This window comes from Embiotoca jacksoni, unplaced genomic scaffold, assembly GCF_022577435.1.
Source record: "Embiotoca jacksoni isolate LCO1_2020_lvr unplaced genomic scaffold, fEmbJac1.0.p SCAF_18, whole genome shotgun sequence".
Taxonomy (NCBI): domain Eukaryota; kingdom Metazoa; phylum Chordata; class Actinopteri; family Embiotocidae; genus Embiotoca; species Embiotoca jacksoni.
In genome coordinates this window covers 12,707,613-12,730,617 of record NW_027185318.1, presented here as the reverse complement: position 1 = coordinate 12,730,617, position 23,005 = coordinate 12,707,613, and the positions used below count along the sequence as shown (strand labels likewise).

The 23,005-nt window shown below is 39.7% G+C and overlaps 1 protein-coding gene across 1 annotated transcript; it reads right to left on the bottom strand.

Moving 5' to 3' along the window:
• Nucleotides 1-20,190: 20,190 nt before the first annotated feature.
• On the bottom strand, nucleotides 20,191-22,542 carry hikeshi (heat shock protein nuclear import factor hikeshi). Its single transcript, XM_069152846.1, has one exon. The coding sequence runs from the start codon at nucleotides 22,228-22,230 to the stop codon at nucleotides 21,634-21,636; it is 597 nt and encodes a 198-aa protein (XP_069008947.1). The 5' UTR covers nucleotides 22,231-22,542; the 3' UTR covers nucleotides 20,191-21,633.
• Between the last annotated feature and the right edge of the window lie 463 nt (nucleotides 22,543-23,005).

The following is a 23,005-nucleotide window of genomic DNA, read 5'->3' as shown; positions in this document are numbered from 1 at the left end:
TTGAAATAGTCAAAACAAAGTCACTTGAAATCACGTTGGCCATGTAGTGTATCCCATTTGCCATAGTTCTGAGTGCGAAACTTGTTTTTTGTGACTTTTTTTTATTATATTTTAGACGACATGCTATAGTATGACTTTTTTTCATATTTTGGACGACATACTATAGTGTGACTTTTTTTCATGTTTTGGACATGTTATAGTGACTTTTTTTCATATTTTACACGACGTGGTATAGTCTGAGTTTTTCGTCATATTTTGGATGACATGACTTTTTTTACTTTTTGGACGACATGCCATTTTGAGACTTTTTCCACTTTTTTGATGACGTTATGGTATGACTTTTTTCATATTTTAGACGACTTGTTATAGTGTGACTTTTTTTCATATTTTGGACGACATGCTATCTTATGGCTTTTTTTTCATATTTTGGACGTTATAGCTTGACTTTTTTTTAAATTTTAGACGACATGCTATAGTATGACTTTTTGATCATATTTTAGACGACATGCTATAATGTGACTTTTTGTCTTATTTTGCACGACATGTTATAGTATGACTTTTTGATCATATTTTAGACGACATGGGTGACTTTTTGTCTTATTTTGCACGACATGCTATGGTATGACTTTTTTTCATATTTTGGACGGCATGCTATAGTATGACTTTTTTTCATATTTTACACGACACGTTATAGTATGACTTTTTTCATGTTTTGGACATGTTATCGTGTGACTTTTTTTCATATTTTACACGACATGCTATAGTATGACTTTTTTATCATATTTTAGACGACATACTATAGAATGACTTTTTTTTCATGTTTTGGACGTTATAGCTTGACTTTTTTTTAAATTTTAGACGACATGCTATAGTATGACTTTTTGATCATATTTTAGACGACAGGCTATCGTGTGACTTTTTGTCTTATTTTGCACGACATGCTATTGTATCACTTTTTTTCATATTTTGGACATGTTATAGCTTGACTTTTTTATATTTTAGAGGACATATTATAGCGTGACTTTTTTTCATATTTTACACGACATGTTATAGTATGACTTTTTTCATGTTTTGGACATGTTATCTTGTGACTTTTTTTCATATTTTACACGACATGCTATAGTATGACTTTTTTTTATCATATTTTAGACGACATGCAATAGTGTGACTTTTTTTATCATATTTTAGACGACATGTTATGGCATGACTTTTTTGTGTCATATTTTGGACGACATGGTATTTTATGACTTTTTTAACTTTTTGGACGACATGCTATTTTGAGACTTTTTTCACTTTTTGGATGACGTTATAGTATGACTTTTTTCATATTTTAGACGACTTGTTATAGCATGACTTTATTTCACTTTTTGGACGACATGCTATATTATGACTTTTTTTAATATTTTGGAGGACATGCTATAGTATGACTTTTTTATCATATTTTAGACGACATGGTATAGTATGACTTTTTTGTGTCATATTTTGGACGACATGGTATTTTATGACTTTTTTAACTTTTTGGACGACATGCTATTTTGAGACTTTTTTCACTTTTTGGATGACGTTATAGTATGACTTTTTTCATATTTTAGACGACTTGTTATAGCATGACTTTATTTCACTTTTTGGACGACATGCTCTAGTGTGACTTTTTTTCATGTTTTGGACATGTTATAGCTTGACTTTTTTACATTTTAGACGACATATTATAGCGTGACTTTTTTTCATATTTTACACGACATGTTATAGTATGACTTTTTTCATGTTTTGGACATGTTATCGTGTGACTTTTTGATTATATTTTAGACAACATGCTATCGTGTGACTTTTTGTCTCATTTTGCACGACATGCTATGGTATGACTTTTTTTCATATTTTGGACATGTTATAGTATGACTTTTTGATCATATTTTAGACGACATGCTATCGTATGACTTTTTTTCATATTTTGGACAAGTTATAGCTTGACTTTATTATATTTTAGACGACATATTATAGCGTGACTTTTTTTCATATTTTACACGACATGCTTTCGTGTGACTTTTTTATCATATTTTAGACGACATGACTTTTTGTTTTCTGTGAAATTGCAGACACAAAGTGAAATGAAACCACTTTGGCCATGTAGTTTATCCCATTTCCCATAGTTCTGATTCGGCAACTTGTTTGTAAACACTTAGTTTAAGCCGTGGTGCTGTGATGCAGTTTTATGCTGTATTTGAGCTTCTCTCGCTGAGATAAGGCTGTTTTTGAAACATCGTGTTTCCTGTGAAATTGTTCACACAAAGTGACTTGAAACCACTTTGGCCATGTAGTTTATCCCAAAGGCCATAGTTCTTAGTAGGAAACTTGTTAGTAAAGACTTAGTTTAAGCCATGGCGCTGTGATGCAGTTTTACATTAGGCTGAGAAAGTGAGACATGAAACACTGTTTTCTGAGAATTTGTGAACACAAAGTGACTTGAAACCACTTTGGCCATGTAGTTTATCCCATTTGCCAAAGTGCTGAGTACGAAACTTGTTTTCAACACTTAGTTTAAGCCGTTGCACTGTGATGCAGTTCTACATTAGGCTGAGAAAGTGAGACATGAAATACTGTTTTCTGAGAATTTTTGAACACAAAGTGACTTGAAACCACTTTGGCCATGTAGTTTATCCCATTTGCCATAGTTATGATTAAGAAACTTGTTTGTAAACACTTAGGTTTAAGCCGTGGAGCTGTAATGCAGTTTTATGCTGTTTTTGAGCTTCTCTCGCTGAAATAAGGCTGTTTTTGAAACATTGTGTTTCCTGTGAAATTGTTCACACAAAGTGACTTGAAACCACTTTGGCCATGTAGTTTATCCCAATTGCCATAATTCCAAGTAGGAAACTTGTTTGGAAACACTTAGTTTAAGCGGTGGAGCTGTAATGCAGTTTTATGCTGTTTTTGAGCTTCTCTCGCATGTTTTTGAAACATTGTGCTTTCTTTGAAATAGTCAAAACAAAGTCACTTGAAATCACGTTGGCCATGTAGTGTATCCCATTTGCCATAGTTCTGAGTGCGAAACTTGTTTTTTGTGACTTTTTTTTATTATATTTTAGACGACATGCTATAGTATGACTTTTTTTCATATTTTGGACGACATACTATAGTGTGACTTTTTTTCATGTTTTGGACATGTTATAGTGACTTTTTTTCATATTTTACACGACGTGGTATAGTCTGAGTTTTTCGTCATATTTTGGATGACATGACTTTTTTTACTTTTTGGACGACATGCCATTTTGAGACTTTTTCCACTTTTTTGATGACGTTATGGTATGACTTTTTTCATATTTTAGACGACTTGTTATAGTGTGACTTTTTTTCATATTTTGGACGACATGCTATCTTATGGCTTTTTTTTCATATTTTGGACGTTATAGCTTGACTTTTTTTTAAATTTTAGACGACATGCTATAGTATGACTTTTTGATCATATTTTAGACGACATGCTATAATGTGACTTTTTGTCTTATTTTGCACGACATGTTATAGTATGACTTTTTGATCATATTTTAGACGACATGGGTGACTTTTTGTCTTATTTTGCACGACATGCTATGGTATGACTTTTTTTCATATTTTGGACGGCATGCTATAGTATGACTTTTTTTCATATTTTACACGACACGTTATAGTATGACTTTTTTCATGTTTTGGACATGTTATCGTGTGACTTTTTTTCATATTTTACACGACATGCTATAGTATGACTTTTTTATCATATTTTAGACGACATGCTATAGTATGACTTTTTTGTGTCATATTTTGGACGACATGGTATTTTATGACTTTTTTAACTTTTTGGACGACATGGTATTTTGAGACTTTTTTCACTTTTTGGATGACGTTATAGTATGACTTTTTTCATATTTTAGACGACTTGTTATAGCATGACTTTATTTCACTTTTTGGACGACATGCTCTAGTGTGACTTTTTTTCATGTTTTGGACATGTTATAGCTTGACTTTTTTACATTTTAGACGACATATTATAGCGTGACTTTTTTTCATATTTTACACGACATGTTATAGTATGACTTTTTTCATGTTTTGGACATGTTATCGTGTGACTTTTTGATTATATTTTAGACGACATGCTATCGTGTGACTTTTTGTCTCATTTTGCACGACATGCTATGGTATGACTTTTTTTCATATTTTGGACATGTTATAGCTTGACTTTTTTATATTTTAGACGACATATTATAGCGTGACTTTCTTTCATATTTTACACGACGTTATAGTATGACTTTTTTCATGTTTTGGACATGTTATAGGTTGACTTTTTTTTAAATTTTAGACGACATGCTATAGTATGACTTTTTGATCATATTTTAGACAACATGCTATAGTATGACTTTTTGATCATATGTTAGACGACATGTTATAGTATGACTTTTTGATCATATTTTAGACGACATGCTATCGTATGACTTTTTTTCATATTTTGGACATGTTATAGCTTGACTTTTTTATATTTTAGACGACATATTATAGCGTGACTTTTTTTCATATTTTACACGACATGCTATAGTATGACTTTTTTTTTATCATATTTTAGACAACATGACTTTTTGTTTTCTGTGAAATTGCAGACACAAAGTGACATGAAACCACTTTGGCCATGTAGTTTATCCCATTTGCCATAGTTCTGATTCGGAAACTTGTTTGTAAACACTTAGTTTAAGCCGTGGCGCTGTGATGCAGTTTTATGCTGTATTTGAGCTTCTCTCGCTGAGATAAGGCTGTTTGAAAGTCTCACTTTCTCAGCCAAATGTAAAACTACATCACAGCGCCACGGGTTAAAATAAGTGTTTACAAACAAGTTTCCTACACAAAACTATGGCAAATGGGATACACTACATGGCCAAAGTGGTTTCAAGTCACTTTGCGTGGACAATTTCACAGGAATCATAATGTTTCAAAAACAGCCTTATCTCAGCGAGAGAAGTTCAAAGAAGGCATAAAACTGCATCACTGGACCACGGTTTAAACTAAGTATTTACAAACAAAATTCTTCATCAGTTCTTTGGCAAATGGCATAAACTACATGGCCAAAATGGCATCAAGTCATTTTGCGTATGCAATTTCAAAGAAAATAGCATTTCAAGTCTCACTTTCTCAGCCAAATGTAAAACTGCACCACAGAGCCATGGCTTAAACTAAGTGTTTACAAACAAGTTTCCTACACAGAACTATGGCAAATGCAATACACTACATGGCCAAAGTGGTTTCAAGTCACTTTGTGTGGACAATTTCACAGGAATCATAATATTTCAAAAACAGCCTTATCTCAGCGAGAGAAGTTCAAATAAGGCATAAAACTGCATCACTGGACCACGGTTTAAACTAAGTATTTACAAACAAATTTCTTCATCAGTTCTTTGGCAAATGGCATAAACTACATGGCCAAAGTGGCATCAAGTCATTTTACCTATGCAATTTCAAAGAAAACAGCATTTCAAGTCTCACTTTCTCAGCCAAATGTAAAACTGCATCACAGCGCCACGGGTTAAACTAAGTGTTTACAAACAAGTTTCTGACTCAGAACTATGGCAAATGGGATACACTACATGGCCAAAGAGGTTTCAAGTGACTTCGGGTGGATAATTTCACAGGAAACCCATTGTTTCAAAAACAGCCTTCTCTCAGCGAGAGAAGCTCAAATACAGTATAAAACTGTCACACAGCACCACGGCTTCAAGTAAGTGTTTACAAACAAATTTCCGACTCAATAATATGGCAAATGGCTTAACTACATGGTCAAAGTGGCTTCAAGTTGTGTCTACAATTTCAAAGAAAACAGCATTTCAAGTCTCACTTTCTCAGCCAAATGTAAAACTGCATCACAGCGCCACGGGTTAAAGTAAGTCTTTACAAACAAGTTTCCTACACAGAACTATGGCAAATGCGATACACTACATGGCCAAAGTGGTTTCAAGTCACTTTGTGTGGACAATTTCACAGGAATCATAATGTTTCAAAAACAGCCTTATCGCAGCGAGATTGGGCGGTACGGTGGTGCAGTGGTTAGCACTGTCGCCTCACAGCAAAAAGGTTCTAGGTTCGAATCCGGTCCTGGGCCTTTCTGTGAGGAGTTTGCATGTTCTCCCTGTGCTTGCGTGGGTTCTCTCCGGGTTCTCCGGCTTCCTCCCATCATCCAAAAACATGCACCTCAGGATTGTGCTGACAGGTCATCATTGTAAATGAGAATTGGTTCTCAATTGATATTACCTGGTTAAATAAAGGTCAAATAAAAAAATAAAAAGTTCAAATAAGGCATAAAACTGCATCACTGGATCACGGTTTAAACTAAGTATTTACAAACAAATTTCTTCATCAGTTCTTTGGCAAATGGCATAAACTACATGGCCAAAGTGGCATCAAGTCATTTCACCTATGCAATTTCAAAGAAAACAGCATTTCAAGTCTCACTTTCTCAGCCAAATGTAAAACTGCATCACAGAGCCATGGCTTAAAATGAGTGTTTACAAACAAGTTTCCTACACAGAACTATGGCAAATGCGATACACTACATGGCCAAAGTGGTTTCAAGTCACTTTGTGTGGACAATTTCAAAGGAATCATAATATTTCAAAAACAGCCTTATCTCAGCGAGAGAAGTTCAAATAAGGCATAAAACTGTATCACTGGACCACGGTTTAAACTAAGTATTTACAAACAAATTTCTTCATCAGTTCTTTGGCAAATGGCATAAACTACATGGCCAAAGTGGCATCAAGTCATTTTACCTATGCAATTTCAAAGAAAACAGCATTTCAAGTCTCACTTTCTCAGCCAAATGTAAAACTGCATCACAGCGCCACGGGTTAAACTAAGTGTTTACAAACAAGTTTCTGACTCAGAACTATGGCAAATGGGATACACTACATGGCCAAAGAGGTTTCAAGTGACTTCGGGTGGATAATTTCACAGGAAACCCAATGTTTCAAAAACAGCCTTCTCTCAGCGAGCGAAGCTCAAATACAGTATAAAACTGTAACACAGCGCCACGGCTTCAAGTAAGTGTTTACAAACAAATTTCCGACTCAATAATATGGCAAATGGCTTAACTACATGGTCAAAGTGGCTTCAAGTTGTGTCTACAATTTCAAAGAAAACAGCATTTCAAGTATCACTTTCTCAGCCAAATGTAAAACTGCATCACAGCGCCACGGGTTAAAGTAAGTCTTTACAAACAAGTTTCCTACACAGAACTATGGCAAATGCGATACACTACATGGCCAAAGTGGTTTCAAGTCATTTTGCGTATGCAATTTCAAAGAAAATAGCATTTCAAGTCTCACTTTCTCAGCCAAATGTAAAACTGCATCACAGCGCCACGGGTTAAACTAAGTGTTTACAAACAAGTTTCTGACTCAGAACTATGGCAAATGGGATACACTACATGGCCAAAGAGGTTTCAAGTGACTTCGGGTGGATAATTTCACAGGAAACCCAATGTTTCAAAAACAGCCTTCTCTCAGCGAGCGAAGCTCAAATACAGTATAAAACTGTAACACAGCGCCACGGCTTCAAGTAAGTGTTTACAAACAAATTTCCGACTCAATAATATGGCAAATGGCTTAACTACATGGTCAAAGTGGCTTCAAGTTGTGTCTACAATTTCAAAGAAAACAGCATTTCAAGTCTCACTTTCTCAGCCAAATGTAAAACTGCATCACAGCGCCACGGGTTAAAGTAAGTCTTTACAAACAAGTTTCCTACACAGAACTATGGCAAATGCGATACACTACATGGCCAAAGTGGTTTCAAGTCATTTTGCGTATGCAATTTCAAAGAAAATAGCATTTCAAGTCTCACTTTCTCAGCCAAATGTAAAACTGCATCACAGCGCCACGGGTTAAACTAAGTGTTTACAAACAAGTTTCTGACTCAGAACTATGGCAAATGGGATACACTACATGGCCAAAGAGGTTTCAAGTGACTTCGGGTGGATAATTTCACAGGAAACCCAATGTTTCAAAAACAGCCTTCTCTCAGCGAGCGAAGCTCAAATACAGTATAAAACTGTAACACAGCGCCACGGCTTCAAGTAAGTGTTTACAAACAAATTTCCGACTCAATAATATGGCAAATGGCTTAACTACATGGTCAAAGTGGCTTCAAGTTGTGTCTACAATTTCAAAGAAAACAGCATTTCAAGTATCACTTTCTCAGCCAAATGTAAAACTGCATCACAGCGCCACGGGTTAAAGTAAGTCTTTACAAACAAGTTTCCTACACAGAACTATGGCAAATGCGATACACTACATGGCCAAAGTGGTTTCAAGTCATTTTGCGTATGCAATTTCAAAGAAAATAGCATTTCAAGTCTCACTTTCTCAGCCAAATGTAAAACTGCATCACAGCGCCACGGGTTAAACTAAGTGTTTACAAACAAGTTTCTGACTCAGAACTATGGCAAATGGGATACACTACATGGCCAAAGAGGTTTCAAGTGACTTCGGGTGGATAATTTCACAGGAAACCCAATGTTTCAAAAACAGCCTTCTCTCAGCGAGCGAAGCTCAAATACAGTATAAAACTGTAACACAGCGCCACGGCTTCAAGTAAGTGTTTACAAACAAATTTCCGACTCAATAATATGGCAAATGGCTTAACTACATGGTCAAAGTGGCTTCAAGTTGTGTCTACAATTTCAAAGAAAACAGCATTTCAAGTCTCACTTTCTCAGCCAAATGTAAAACTGCATCACAGCGCCACGGGTTAAAGTAAGTCTTTACAAACAAGTTTCCTACACAGAACTATGGCAAATGCGATACACTACATGGCCAAAGTGGTTTCAAGTCATTTTGCGTATGCAATTTCAAAGAAAATAGCATTTCAAGTCTCACTTTCTCAGCCAAATGTAAAACTGCATCACAGCGCCACGGGTTAAACTAAGTGTTTACAAACAAGTTTCTGACTCAGAACTATGGCAAATGGGATACACTACATGGCCAAAGAGGTTTCAAGTGACTTGGGGTGGATAATTTCACAGGAAACCCAATGTTTCAAAAACAGCCTTCTCTCAGCGAGCGAAGCTCAAATACAGTATAAAACTGTAACACAGCGCCACGGCTTCAAGTAAGTGTTTACAAACAAATTTCCGACTCAATAATATGGCAAATGGCTTAACTACATGGTCAAAGTGGCTTCAAGTTGTGTCTACAATTTCAAAGAAAACAGCATTTCAAGTCTCACTTTCTCAGCCAAATGTAAAACTGCATCACAGCGCCACGGGTTAAAGTAAGTCTTTACAAACAAGTTTCCTACACAGAACTATGGCAAATGCGATACACTACATGGCCAAAGTGGTTTCAAGTCATTTTGCGTATGCAATTTCAAAGAAAATAGCATTTCAAGTCTCACTTTCTCAGCCAAATGTAAAACTGCACCACAGAGCCATGGCTTAAACTAAGTGTTTACAAACAAGTTTCCTACACAGAACTATGGCAAATGCGATACACTACATGGCCAAAGTGGTTTCAAGTCACTTTGTGTGGACAATTACACAGGAATCATAATATTTCAAAAACAGCCTTATCTCAGCGAGAGAATTTCAAATAAGGCATAAAACTGTATCACTGGACCACGGTTTAAACTAAGTATTTACAAACAAATTTCTTCATCAGTTCTTTGGCAAATGGCATAAACTACATGGCCAAAGTGGCATCAAGTCATTTTACCTATGCAATTTCAAAGAAAACAGCATTTCAAGTCTCACTTTCTCAGCCAAATGTAAAACTGCATCACAGCGCCACGGGTTAAACTAAGTGTTTACAAACAAGTTTCTGACTCAGAACTATGGCAAATGGGATACACTACATGGCCAAAGAGGTTTCAAGTGACTTCGGGTGGATAATTTCACAGGAAACCCAATGTTTCAAAAACAGCCTTCTCTCAGCGAGAGAAGCTCAAAAACAGTATAAAACTGTAACACAGCGCCACGGCTTCAAGGAAGTGTTTACAAACAAATTTCCGACTCAATAATATGGCAAATGGCTTAAACTACATGGTCAAAGTGGCTTCAAGTTGTGTCTACAATTTCAAAGAAAACAGCATTTCAAGTCTCACTTTCTCAGCCAAATGTAAAACTGCATCACAGCGCCACGGGTTAAACTAAGTGTTTACAAACAAGTTTCTGACTCAGAACTATGGCAAATGGGATACACTACATGGCCAAAGAGGTTTCAAGTGACTTCGGGTGGATAATTTCACAGGAAACCCAATGTTTCAAAAACAGCCTTCTCTCAGCGAGCGAAGCTCAAATACAGTATAAAACTGTAACACAGCGCCACGGCTTCAAGTAAGTGTTTACAAACAAATTTCCGACTCAATAAAATGGCAAATGGCTTAACTACATGGTCAAAGTGGCTTCAAGTTGTGTCTACAATTTCAAAGAAAACAGCATTTCAAGTCTCACTTTCTCAGCCAAATGTAAAACTGCATCACAGCGCCACGGGTTAAAGTAAGTCTTTACAAACAAGTTTCCTACACAGAACTATGGCAAATGCGATACACTACATGGCCAAAGTGGTTTCAAGTCATTTTGCGTATGCAATTTCAAAGAAAATAGCATTTCAAGTCTCACTTTCTCAGCCAAATGTAAAACTGCACCACAGAGCCATGGCTTAAACTAAGTGTTTACAAACAAGTTTCCTACACAGAACTATGGCAAATGCGATACACTACATGGCCAAAGTGGTTTCAAGTCACTTTGTGTGGACAATTACACAGGAATCATAATATTTCAAAAACAGCCTTATCTCAGCGAGAGAAGTTCAAATAAGGCATAAAACTGTATCACTGGACCACGGTTTAAACTAAGTATTTACAAACAAATTTCTTCATCAGTTCTTTGGCAAATGGCACAAACTACATGGCCAAAGTGGCATCAAGTCATTTTACCTATGCAATTTCAAAGAAAACAGCATTTCAAGTCTCACTTTCTCAGCCAAATGTAAAACTGCATCACAGCGCCACGGGTTAAACTAAGTGTTTACAAACAAGTTTCTGACTCAGAACTATGGCAAATGGGATACACTACATGGCCAAAGAGGTTTCAAGTGACTTCGGGTGGATAATTTCACAGGAAACCCAATGTTTCAAAAACAGCCTTCTCTCAGCGAGCGAAGCTCAAATACAGTATAAAACTGTAACACAGCGCCACGGCTTCAAGTAAGTGTTTACAAACAAATTTCCGACTCAATAATATGGCAAATGGCTTAACTACATGGTCAAAGTGGCTTCAAGTTGTGTCTACAATTTCAAAGAAAACAGCATTTCAAGTCTCACTTTCTCAGCCAAATGTAAAACTGCATCACAGCGCCACGGGTTAAAGTAAGTCTTTACAAACAAGTTTCCTACACAGAACTATGGCAAATGCGATACACTACATGGCCAAAGTGGTTTCAAGTCATTTTGCGTATGCAATTTCAAAGAAAATAGCATTTCAAGTCTCACTTTCTCAGCCAAATGTAAAACTGCACCACAGAGCCATGGCTTAAACTAAGTGTTTACAAACAAGTTTCCTACACAGAACTATGGCAAATGCGATACACTACATGGCCAAAGTGGTTTCAAGTCACTTTGTGTGGACAATTACACAGGAATCATAATATTTCAAAAACAGCCTTATCTCAGCGAGAGAAGTTCAAATAAGGCATAAAACTGTATCACTGGACCACGGTTTAAACTAAGTATTTACAAACAAATTTCTTCATCAGTTCTTTGGCAAATGGCATAAACTACATGGCCAAAGTGGCATCAAGTCATTTTACCTATGCAATTTCAAAGAAAACAGCATTTCAAGTCTCACTTTCTCAGCCAAATGTAAAACTGCATCACAGCGCCACGGGTTAAACTAAGTGTTTACAAACAAGTTTCTGACTCAGAACTATGGCAAATGGGATACACTACATGGCCAAAGAGGTTTCAAGTGACTTCGGGTGGATAATTTCACAGGAAACCCAATGTTTCAAAAACAGCCTTCTCTCAGCGAGCGAAGCTCAAATACAGTATAAAACTGTAACACAGCGCCACGGCTTCAAGTAAGTGTTTACAAACAAATTTCCGACTCAATAATATGGCAAATGGCTTAACTACATGGTCAAAGTGGCTTCAAGTTGTGTCTACAATTTCAAAGAAAACAGCATTTCAAGTCTCACTTTCTCAGCCAAATGTAAAACTGCATCACAGCGCCACGGGTTAAAGTAAGTCTTTACAAACAAGTTTCCTACACAGAACTATGGCAAATGCGATACACTACATGGCCAAAGTGGTTTCAAGTCATTTTGCGTATGCAATTTCAAAGAAAATAGCATTTCAAGTCTCACTTTCTCAGCCAAATGTAAAACTGCACCACAGAGCCATGGCTTAAACTAAGTGTTTACAAACAAGTTTCCTACACAGAACTATGGCAAATGCGATACACTACATGGCCAAAGTGGTTTCAAGTCACTTTGTGTGGACAATTACACAGGAATCATAATATTTCAAAAACAGCCTTATCTCAGCGAGAGAAGTTCAAATAAGGCATAAAACTGTATCACTGGACCACGGTTTAAACTAAGTATTTACAAACAAATTTCTTCATCAGTTCTTTGGCAAATGGCATAAACTACATGGCCAAAGTGGCATCAAGTCATTTTACCTATGCAATTTCAAAGAAAACAGCATTTCAAGTCTCACTTTCTCAGCCAAATGTAAAACTGCATCACAGCGCCACGGGTTAAACTAAGTGTTTACAAACAAGTTTCTGACTCAGAACTATGGCAAATGGGATACACTACATGGCCAAAGAGGTTTCAAGTGACTTCGGGTGGATAATTTCACAGGAAACCCAATGTTTCAAAAACAGCCTTCTCTCAGCGAGCGAAGCTCAAATACAGTATAAAACTGTAACACAGCGCCACGGCTTCAAGTAAGTGTTTACAAACAAATTTCCGACTCAATAATATGGCAAATGGCTTAACTACATGGTCAAAGTGGCTTCAAGTTGTGTCTACAATTTCAAAGAAAACAGCATTTCAAGTCTCACTTTCTCAGCCAAATGTAAAACTGCATCACAGCGCCACGGGTTAAAGTAAGTCTTTACAAACAAGTTTCCTACACAGAACTATGGCAAATGCGATACACTACATGGCCAAAGTGGTTTCAAGTCATTTTGCGTATGCAATTTCAAAGAAAATAGCATTTCAAGTCTCACTTTCTCAGCCAAATGTAAAACTGCACCACAGAGCCATGGCTTAAACTAAGTGTTTACAAACAAGTTTCCTACACAGAACTATGGCAAATGCGATACACTACATGGCCAAAGTGGTTTCAAGTCACTTTGTGTGGACAATTACACAGGAATCATAATATTTCAAAAACAGCCTTATCTCAGCGAGAGAAGTTCAAATAAGGCATAAAACTGTATCACTGGACCACGGTTTAAACTAAGTATTTACAAACAAATTTCTTCATCAGTTCTTTGGCAAATGGCATAAACTACATGGCCAAAGTGGCATCAAGTCATTTTACCTATGCAATTTCAAAGAAAACAGCATTTCAAGTCTCACTTTCTCAGCCAAATGTAAAACTGCATCACAGCGCCACGGGTTAAACTAAGTGTTTACAAACAAGTTTCTGACTCAGAACTATGGCAAATGGGATACACTACATGGCCAAAGAGGTTTCAAGTGACTTCGGGTGGATAATTTCACAGGAAACCCAATGTTTCAAAAACAGCCTTCTCTCAGCGAGAGAAGCTCAAAAACAGTATAAAACTGTAACACAGCGCCACGGCTTCAAGGAAGTGTTTACAAACAAATTTCCGACTCAATAATATGGCAAATGGCTTAAACTACATGGTCAAAGTGGCTTCAAGTTGTGTCTACAATTTCAAAGAAAACAGCATTTCAAGTCTCACTTTCTCAGCCAAATGTAAAACTGCATCACAGCGCCACGGGTTAAACTAAGTGTTTACAAACAAGTTTCTGACTCAGAACTATGGCAAATGGGATACACTACATGGCCAAAGAGGTTTCAAGTGACTTCGGGTGGATAATTTCACAGGAAACCCAATGTTTCAAAAACAGCCTTCTCTCAGCGAGCGAAGCTCAAATACAGTATAAAACTGTAACACAGCGCCACGGCTTCAAGTAAGTGTTTACAAACAAATTTCCGACTCAATAATATGGCAAATGGCTTAACTACATGGTCAAAGTGGCTTCAAGTTGTGTCTACAATTTCAAAGAAAACAGCATTTCAAGTCTCACTTTCTCAGCCAAATGTAAAACTGCATCACAGCGCCACGGGTTAAAGTAAGTCTTTACAAACAAGTTTCCTGCACAGAACTATGGCAAATGCGATACACTACATGGCCAAAGTGGTTTCAAGTCATTTTGCGTATGCAATTTCAAAGAAAATAGCATTTCAAGTCTCACTTTCTCAGCCAAATGTAAAACTGCACCACAGAGCCATGGCTTAAACTAAGTGTTTACAAACAAGTTTCCTACACAGAACTATGGCAAATGCGATACACTACATGGCCAAAGTGATTTCAAGTCACTTTGTGTGGACAATTTCACAGGAATCATAATGTTTCAAAAACAGCCTTATCTCAGCGAGAGAAGTTCAAAGAAGGCATAAAACTGCATCACTGGACCACGGTTTAAACTAAGTATTTACAAACAAATTTCTTCATCAGTTCTTTGGCAAATGGCATAAACTACATGGCCAAAGTGGCATCAAGTCATTTTGCGTATGCAATTTCAAAGAAAATAACGTTTCAAGTCTCACTTTCTCAGCCAAATGTAAAACTGCACCACAGAGCCATGGCTTAAACTAAGTGTTTACAAACAAGTTTCCTACACAGAACTATGGCAAATGCGATACACTACATGGCCAAAGTGGTTTCAAGTCACTTTGTGTGGACAATTTCACAGGAATCATAATGTTTCAAAAACAGACTTATCTCAGCGAGAGAAGTTCAAATAAGGCATAAAACTGCATCACTGGACCATGGTTTAACCCCGAATGTATATTAAAAGATATCTATTGATAGGCCTGGGACTATATTTCATACTAGAATGTTATATACTGAAATAAACCATAATAGTATGTACAATCCTTAGTGACAGTATATGCAACACTTTGAAATATGTAATTAAAAAACAATTGCGTATTATTTCTTCAACCTTTTTATGCCAAAAGAAATTTGTTTGTAAATACTTAGTTTAAACCGTGGTCCAGTGATGCAGTTTTATGCCTTATTTGAACTTCTCTCGCTGAGATAAGGCTGTTTTGAAACATTATGATTCCTGTGAAATTGTCCACACAAAGTGACTTGAAACCACTTTGGCCATGTAGTGTATCGCATTTGCCATAGTTCTGTGTAGGAAACTTGTTTGTAAACACTTATTTTAACCCGTGGCGCTGTGATGCAGTTTTACATTTGGCTGAGAAAGTGAGACTTGAAATGCTGTTTTCTTTGAAATTGTAGACACAACTTGAAGCCACTTTGACCATGTAGTTTAAGCCATTTGCCATATTATTGAGTCGGAAATTTGTTTGTAAACACTTACTTGAAGCCGTGGCGCTGTGTTACAGTTTTATACTGTATTTGAGCTTCTCTCGCTGAGAGAAGGCTGTTTTTGAAACATTGTGTTTCCTGTGAAATTGTCCACGTAAAGTGACTTGAAACCACTTTGTTTGTTTGTTTGTGTATCCCATTTGCCATAGTTTTGAGTAGGAAATTTGTTTGTAAACATCACCTCTCCTGTCAGTTTGTATGTGGCCACGCCCCTCACCTCCCGTGGTCACGCCCCTCACCGGTCCCAGCAGTTGCAGCCACTCACCCCTGATCACCACCTGCAGGTGTGCTGCATCTCCCTGATCACCTCCCCGGACTATATGTAACCTGCACTACTCTGGTTGTCGGTTCATTTTTGTTAGCCACCCGTCCGTCCTCCGTCTGTTGTCCGTCCTTCCTGTTCCCGTTCCTCCAGCTCCTGTTCCTCCTGTGGTGGCCCCTGTCAAAGTCACCAGTTGGAGGATTATTGACGCCGTTCCTTCCACTGGTCTGCCGGCTGCCCTGCCTGCCGTGTCTCCCCGGATCTGTCGGTCGAGTTGCCCCCCCCCACCCCCCACCCCCCGACTGGAAGCAAGTGGACACGATAGGTGACACCTTTTGGTTTGTTGGTTTTTGTTTATTACAAGACTGTATTTTGGAACTGATACCTAAGTCTGTGAGCTTGCATTTGGGTCTTTGTAATCACCACCTCCACATGACAGTGGCACTGTAATGCAGTTTTATGCTGTATTTGAGTTTCTCTCGCTGAGATAAGGCTGTTTTTGAAACATTGTGTTTCCTGTGAAATTGTCCACGTAAAGTCACTTGAAACCACTTTGGCCATGTAGTGTATCCCACTTGCCATTGTTCTGAGTAGAAACTTGTTTGTAAACACTTAGTTTAAGCTGTGGCGCTGTGATGCAGTTTTACATTAGGCTGAGAAAGTGAGACTTGAAATGTTGTTTTCTGTGAAATTGCAGACACAACTTGAAGCCACTTTGGCCATGTAGTTTCCGCCATTTGCCATAGTACTGATGAAGAAATTTGTTCATAAACACTTAGTTTAAGCCGTGGAGCTGTGATGCAGTTTTATGCTGTATTTGAGCTTCTCTCGCTGAGATAAGGCTGCTTTTGAAACATTGTGTTTCCTGTGAAATTGTCCACGTAAAGTGACTTGAAACCACTTTGTTTGTTTGTTTGTGTATCCCATTTGCCATAGTTTTGAGTAGGAAATTTGTTTGTAAACATCACCTCTCCTGTCAGTTTGTATGTGGCCACGCCCCTCACCTCCCGTGGTCACGCCCCTCACCGGTCCCAGCAGCTGCAGCCACTCACCCCTGATCACCACCTGCAGGTGTGCTGCATCTCCCTGATCACCTCCCCGGACTATATGTAACCTGCACTACTCTGGTTGTCGGTTCATTTTTGTTAGCCACCCGTCCGTCCTCCGTCTGTTGTCCGTCCTTCCTGTTCCCGTTCCTCCAGCTCCTGTTCCTCCTGTGGTGGCCCCTGTCAAAGTCACCAGTTGGAGGATTATTGACGCCGTTCCTTCCACTGGTCTGCCGGCTGCCCTGCCTGCCGTGTCTCCCCGGATCTGTCGGTCGAGTTGCCCCCCCCCCCCCCCCGACTGGAAGCAAGTGGACACGATAGGTGACACCTTTTGGTTTGTTGGTTTTTGTTTATTACAAGAAAGACTGTATTTTGGAACTGATACCTAAGTCTGTGAGCTTGCATTTGGGTCCTTGTAATCACCACCTCCACATGACAGTGGCACTGTAATGCAGTTTTATGCTGTATTTGAGTTTCTCTCGCTGAGATAAGGCTGTTTTTGAAACATTGTGTTTCCTGTGAAATTGTCCACGTAAAGTCACTTGAAACCACTTTGGCCATGTAGTGTATCCCATTTGCCATTGTTCTGAGTAGAAACTTGTTTGTAAACACTTAGTTTAAGCTGTGGCGCTGTGATGCAGTTTTACATTAGGCTGAGAAAGTGAGACTTGAAATGCTGTTTTCTGTGAAATTGCAGACACAACTTGAAGCCACTTTGGCCATGTAGTTTACGCCATTTGCCATAGTACTGATGAAGAAATTTGTTCATAAACACTTAGTTTAAGCCGTGGAGCTGTGATGCAGTTTTATGCTGTATTTGAGCTTCTCTCGCTGAGATAAGGCTGTTTTTGAAACGCTGTTACCTGTGAAATTGTCCTTACAAAGTGACTTGAAACCACTTTGGCCATGTACTTTATCTCATTTGCCATAGTTCTGATTAGTAAACTTGTTCGTAAAGACTTAGTTTAAGCCGTGGCACTTTAATGCAGTTTTACGCTGTATTAAGGGATGAATGCGCTGGTAAAACAGAACTCCACTTCATGTCTCTGACCATTTCTTTATCTCTTACTCTCTCAAACCGACAACCCTCCCACATCAATAGACTCTACCTGTCCGTCGCAACATTTGCTCCCTCTCTCCCACCTCTGTTTTATCTGCCCTCCCTTCAACTGACTCTTTCTCCCTCATGCATCCTAACTCTGCCACAGACACTCCAATTTCTACTGTCTTCCTCTCTTGATTCTCTCTGTCCCCTTATATTACGACAGGCCCGCAAGTCCTCCCCAGCTCCGTGGTTGTCTGACTGGGTGCGTGCCGAGAGCCACTGAGAGCAGCAGAAAGGAAATGGAGAAAATCTAACCACCCTGACGACCTGCTCACCTATCAATCTCTCCTCTCCTCTTTCTCTGCCTCTATCTCTGCAGCCAAAAGCTCCTTCTACCAAACCAGAATTCAATCCTCATTTTCCAACCCCAAAAAGCTATTCTCCATCTTCTCCAACCTCCTTGACCTCCCCCCCCCCCCCCTCCATCCTTCTACCTGCCTATTTATCATCTTCACCCCCTTCTCCCAATCAAATTGTCACGTTGGTAACCTCTACCCCCCCAACCACCTGCCCCCTTAACCCCATCCCATCTCACATTCTCTAGTCTATTGCTCCAGACCTTCTTCCTTTTCTCACCCATTTCATCAACACTTCTCTGTCAACTGGCTGCTTTCTGAACTCTCTGAAGGAGGCAAGAGTGAACCCTCTCCTGAAGAAACCCCCCTCATCCCGGCTGACGTGAACAACTACAGACCTGTCTCTCTTCTTCCCTTTCTTTCCAAAACTCTGGAGCGAGCTATCTTTGACCAACTCTCCTTCTATCTCCACCATAATAACCTTCATGACCCTCACCAGTCTGGTTTCAACAGACCACTCAACAGAGACGGTCCTCCTTGCTGTCTCTGAGCAGCTTCACACTGCTAGAGCAGCCTCTCTCGTCTGTCCTGATCCTTCTTGACCTTTCCGCTGCATTTGACAGTGAACCACCAGATCCTTATTTCCTCCCTTCAGGACCTCGGTGTCTCAGGCTCTGCTCTCTTCCTGTTCTCATCCTACCTCAACGACCGCACCTACCGGGTAACTTGGAGAGGATCGGTGTCTGAACCTTGTCCTCTCACTACTGGTGTCCCTCAAGGCTCTGTCCTGGGTCCCCTCTTCTTCGCTCTGTCATTCACTCGCATGGCTTTTCCTACCACTGATATGCTGATGACACCCAACTGATCCTCTCTTTTCCCCGATCTGAAACACATGTAGCAGCATGAATCTCTGCCTGTCTGACTAACATCTCTCAGTGGATGTCCTCACACCACCTGAAAATCAACCTCGACAAGACCAAACTGCTCTTCCTTCTGGGGAAAGACTCTCCCACCCTTGACCTGACCATTACCTTGGACAGCTGTTATCCCCGACCCTGACTGCTAGGAACCTCGGCGTGACAGTCAACGCTCTTTCTGCCAACATCGCTGCAACGACACGTTCCTGTAGATACATGCTGCACAACATCAGGAGAATACGTCTTATTCTCACTCAGAAGGCGGTGTAGGTTCTGGTCCAAGCTCTGGTCATCTCACGTCTGGACTACTGTAACTCCCTCCTGGCAGGTCTACCTGTTAGTGCCATTCGACCTCTGCAGCTCATCCAGAATGCCGCAGCTCGACTGGTCTTTAACCTCCCGAAATTCACTCACACTACTCTGCTCCCTTCACTGGTTACCCGGTAGCTGCCCGCATCCGTTTCAAGACATTGGTACTTGCGTACCGCGCTGTGAACAGATCGGGTCCAGTCTACATCCAGGACATGGTCAAACCCTACATCTCAGCCCGCTCCCTCCGCTCTGCATCTACCAATCGGCTTGTTGCTCCCTCACTGTGAGATAAACACTCCACAAAATCACGACTGTTTGCTGTCCTGGCTCCTAAATGGTGGAATGAGCTCCCCACCGACATCAGGACAGCGGAAACTCTGTACATCTTCTGCCGCAAACTACAAACACACCTCTTCCGACTTTACCTTGAACAGTAGAACTTTAGTAGCACTTAAAATGACACTTACTTATAGCACTTTGTAGTTTGGCTTTCTTGAAGAAATTGTATTTTCTTGATTCCTGTTGTTCTGGGTTTTGTACCCTCATGGTTGAAATGCACTTATTGTAAGTCGCTTTGGATAAAAGCGTCAGCTAAATGAAATGTAATGTTAAAAAAAAAAAAATAAACAATTGCAGACTGTATGAGTGTTTAGCCTAAATTGAAAGACTTCATATCACTTTATAATAAAGTGCACACAAAGATCTGACTCGAATTACATGTATGTATTTCATTTACGTATTCTTGAAAGTATTTTCATTACAAGATTGGTTCAAATCCTACTTATCAGATAGATTTCAGTTTGTCCATGTCAACAATTAATCTTCCAGACAAACAAGAGTTGGTTATGGAGTTCCACAAGGCTCAGTGTTGGGCCCGATACTTTTTACTTTGTACATGCTTCCATTAGGAGATGTCATCAGGAAGCAATGAATAAAATTCCATTGTTATGCAGATGACACTCGGCTATATCTTTCTATAAAACCAGATGAAACTAATCAGTTAGTAAAACTTGAAGCCTGTCTAAAAGACATAAAGGCCTGGATGACCAAAAACGTCCTGCTTCTAAATTCAGACAAAACAGAAGTTATTGTACTTGGTCCTAAACACCTCAAACTCTTTCTGTAATCACTTAGTTACTCTCGATGACTCTTGGCCTCCAGCAAAACTGTGAGGAACCTTGGAGTCATATTTGATGAGGATTTGTCCTTTAACCACCATATAAAGCAAATCTCCAGAACTGCCTTCTTGTGACAAGACTTATTTTAGGTGACGTAATATTAATAAAATCAGGAAAATCCTTCCTCAGCGTGACATAGAAAAACTCATTCATGCGTTTGTTACTTCTAGGCTAGATTATTGTAATTCCTTGCTAGGATGTCCAAATTACTCATTAAAAACCTGCAGCTGATCCAAAATGCTGCAGCAAGAGTACTGACGGGATTTAGCAAGAGAGATCATATTTCTCCAGTTTTAGCTTCTCTTCACTGGCTTCCTGTGAAATCAAGAATAGAATTTAAAATTCTCTTGATGACTTACAAAGCCCTACATTACCAGGCTCCATCATATCTCAGAGATCTTATAGAACCATATAATCCTAGCAGAGCACTTTGCTCTCAGTACGCTGGTCTGCTTGTGGTTCCTCGAGTTTACAGAAATAGAATGGGAGGCAGAGCTTCAGTTTTCAGGCTCCTCTCCTGTGGAACCAGCTCCCAGTTTGTGTTTGAGGGGCAGAAACCCTCTCTAGCTTTAAGATTAGCCTCAAAACGTTCCTTTTTGATAAAGCCTATAGTTAGGGCTGGCTCAGGTAGACCTGAACCAACCCTTAGTTATGCTGTTATAGGCCGAGGCTGCTGGGGGACCTTGTTACATGCTGAGCTTCTTTTATTTCCTACAACTCTTTAACTGACTCATACCTCACCATCCTTTTCTCTTCCATGCCTTTTCTATTTCACTCTTTTTTGCTCAGATCAGTGAAGTGTGAGCACAGCATATTTTCTGAGGGAGATTAAGGGAGGCACCAAGCCTAAACTTTTTATTAACCTGAAGGACCTGTTCTCGGCAGGTTCAGTCTTTTAATGTCCTCCTCAGTTTTTCCAGAAGTTCGGGTTCTGTGCCATCCTCCTCTGGAAGTTGTCGTACCACTTGAGGATGCAGCTGGAAGGGATGAAGGTCTCCGTGGAGTTTGGTGTCATCTGCGCCTGCGACACAGCGAAGGACGAGGCGAAGTTGTAGAGGCTGTCCAGCATCTTCTGGGTGAACTGCAGGAAGGAGTCCACGGTGGACACGGCAGCGCTGGATACCGGGATCTGCTGGACCAGCTGGTCCAGAGCCTCCACGGACACGCCGACCTGAGCCATGGAGGGGGACGAGGACGAGGCCATCATGCCGAAGGGGTGCGCCCCGCCCTCACCCGCTTTCAGCCCCGAAATCTTGAAGATGGCGCTGGGCTTCTCGTTGGTGATGAAGCCAAGCAGCTGCCACACCGAGCCGCCGCTCGCCGGATCTGGGAAGGAGAAGTAGACGGCACCGCCCATGCCGGCGGGGAACGGCACTGTTCCCAGCATAAACACCACCACGTGGTTCACGTTCTCGTAGTCCGATAGGTTGAACACGAACTTGTCCAAGGCAACCTGAACCGCGTCGGTCTGCACCAACCTGCCGGCGACCAAACAACCGAACATTCCTGCGGACAACTAGTTAGCAGCGTTAGCCAGACCTAGCTTTAGCTTCGCCTGCAAAAGTAAGAGTCAGCGTAGCAGACCGACCTGCTCACAGCCCGAATCACTGAAGTTCTCTATGGGACGTTTTTACCCGGTACAAGACGGGGAACTGTGTGAAGCCAAACATGAGAAAGTTGTATCGGGCTGCTAGAAACTTCTGGTGCAGTCCGTCACGTCAGTCCGTTACGGCCACTTCTGCTTCTGTTGTTCGGCTTTCGACTGGACGTCCTGGATTGTGGATGGAAAATTGTAGCCCTTCATCAGGGCTGAAAGGCACATCTCACTCAGTGTGGTTACACTGGAGACACCAGAGTCTAAAATCCTAGAAAAAGTAGTTTTGACACGATGGTACATGTTAAAGGAGCCTGTGATACATATTCCTGTTTATTGTGTAATTGTTTGGCTGTGCTGTGACGTTCGATGATTCGTCAATCGACCTGGAAGTATAGTTAGCAGGAATAAGTCCTCGTCTCACAAAAAAAAATTAAAGCATTTGTATTTCCAATTAAAGAGATGGAACCAAATGCAATCCACTTTGAGCTATACGTTTTATATATTCATGTGTATATTACAAAATGTACATTCATAAGTAGTTTTGAAACTGTTGTTGGTATTACTGCTACTATTATTGTTATTATTATTACAATATCAAATTGACTGAATTGTTAAACTAAATAAAATTTAGATATTTAAAAATGAACCTGATGTGTCTTATTTTGAAAATCACCAACCGGAT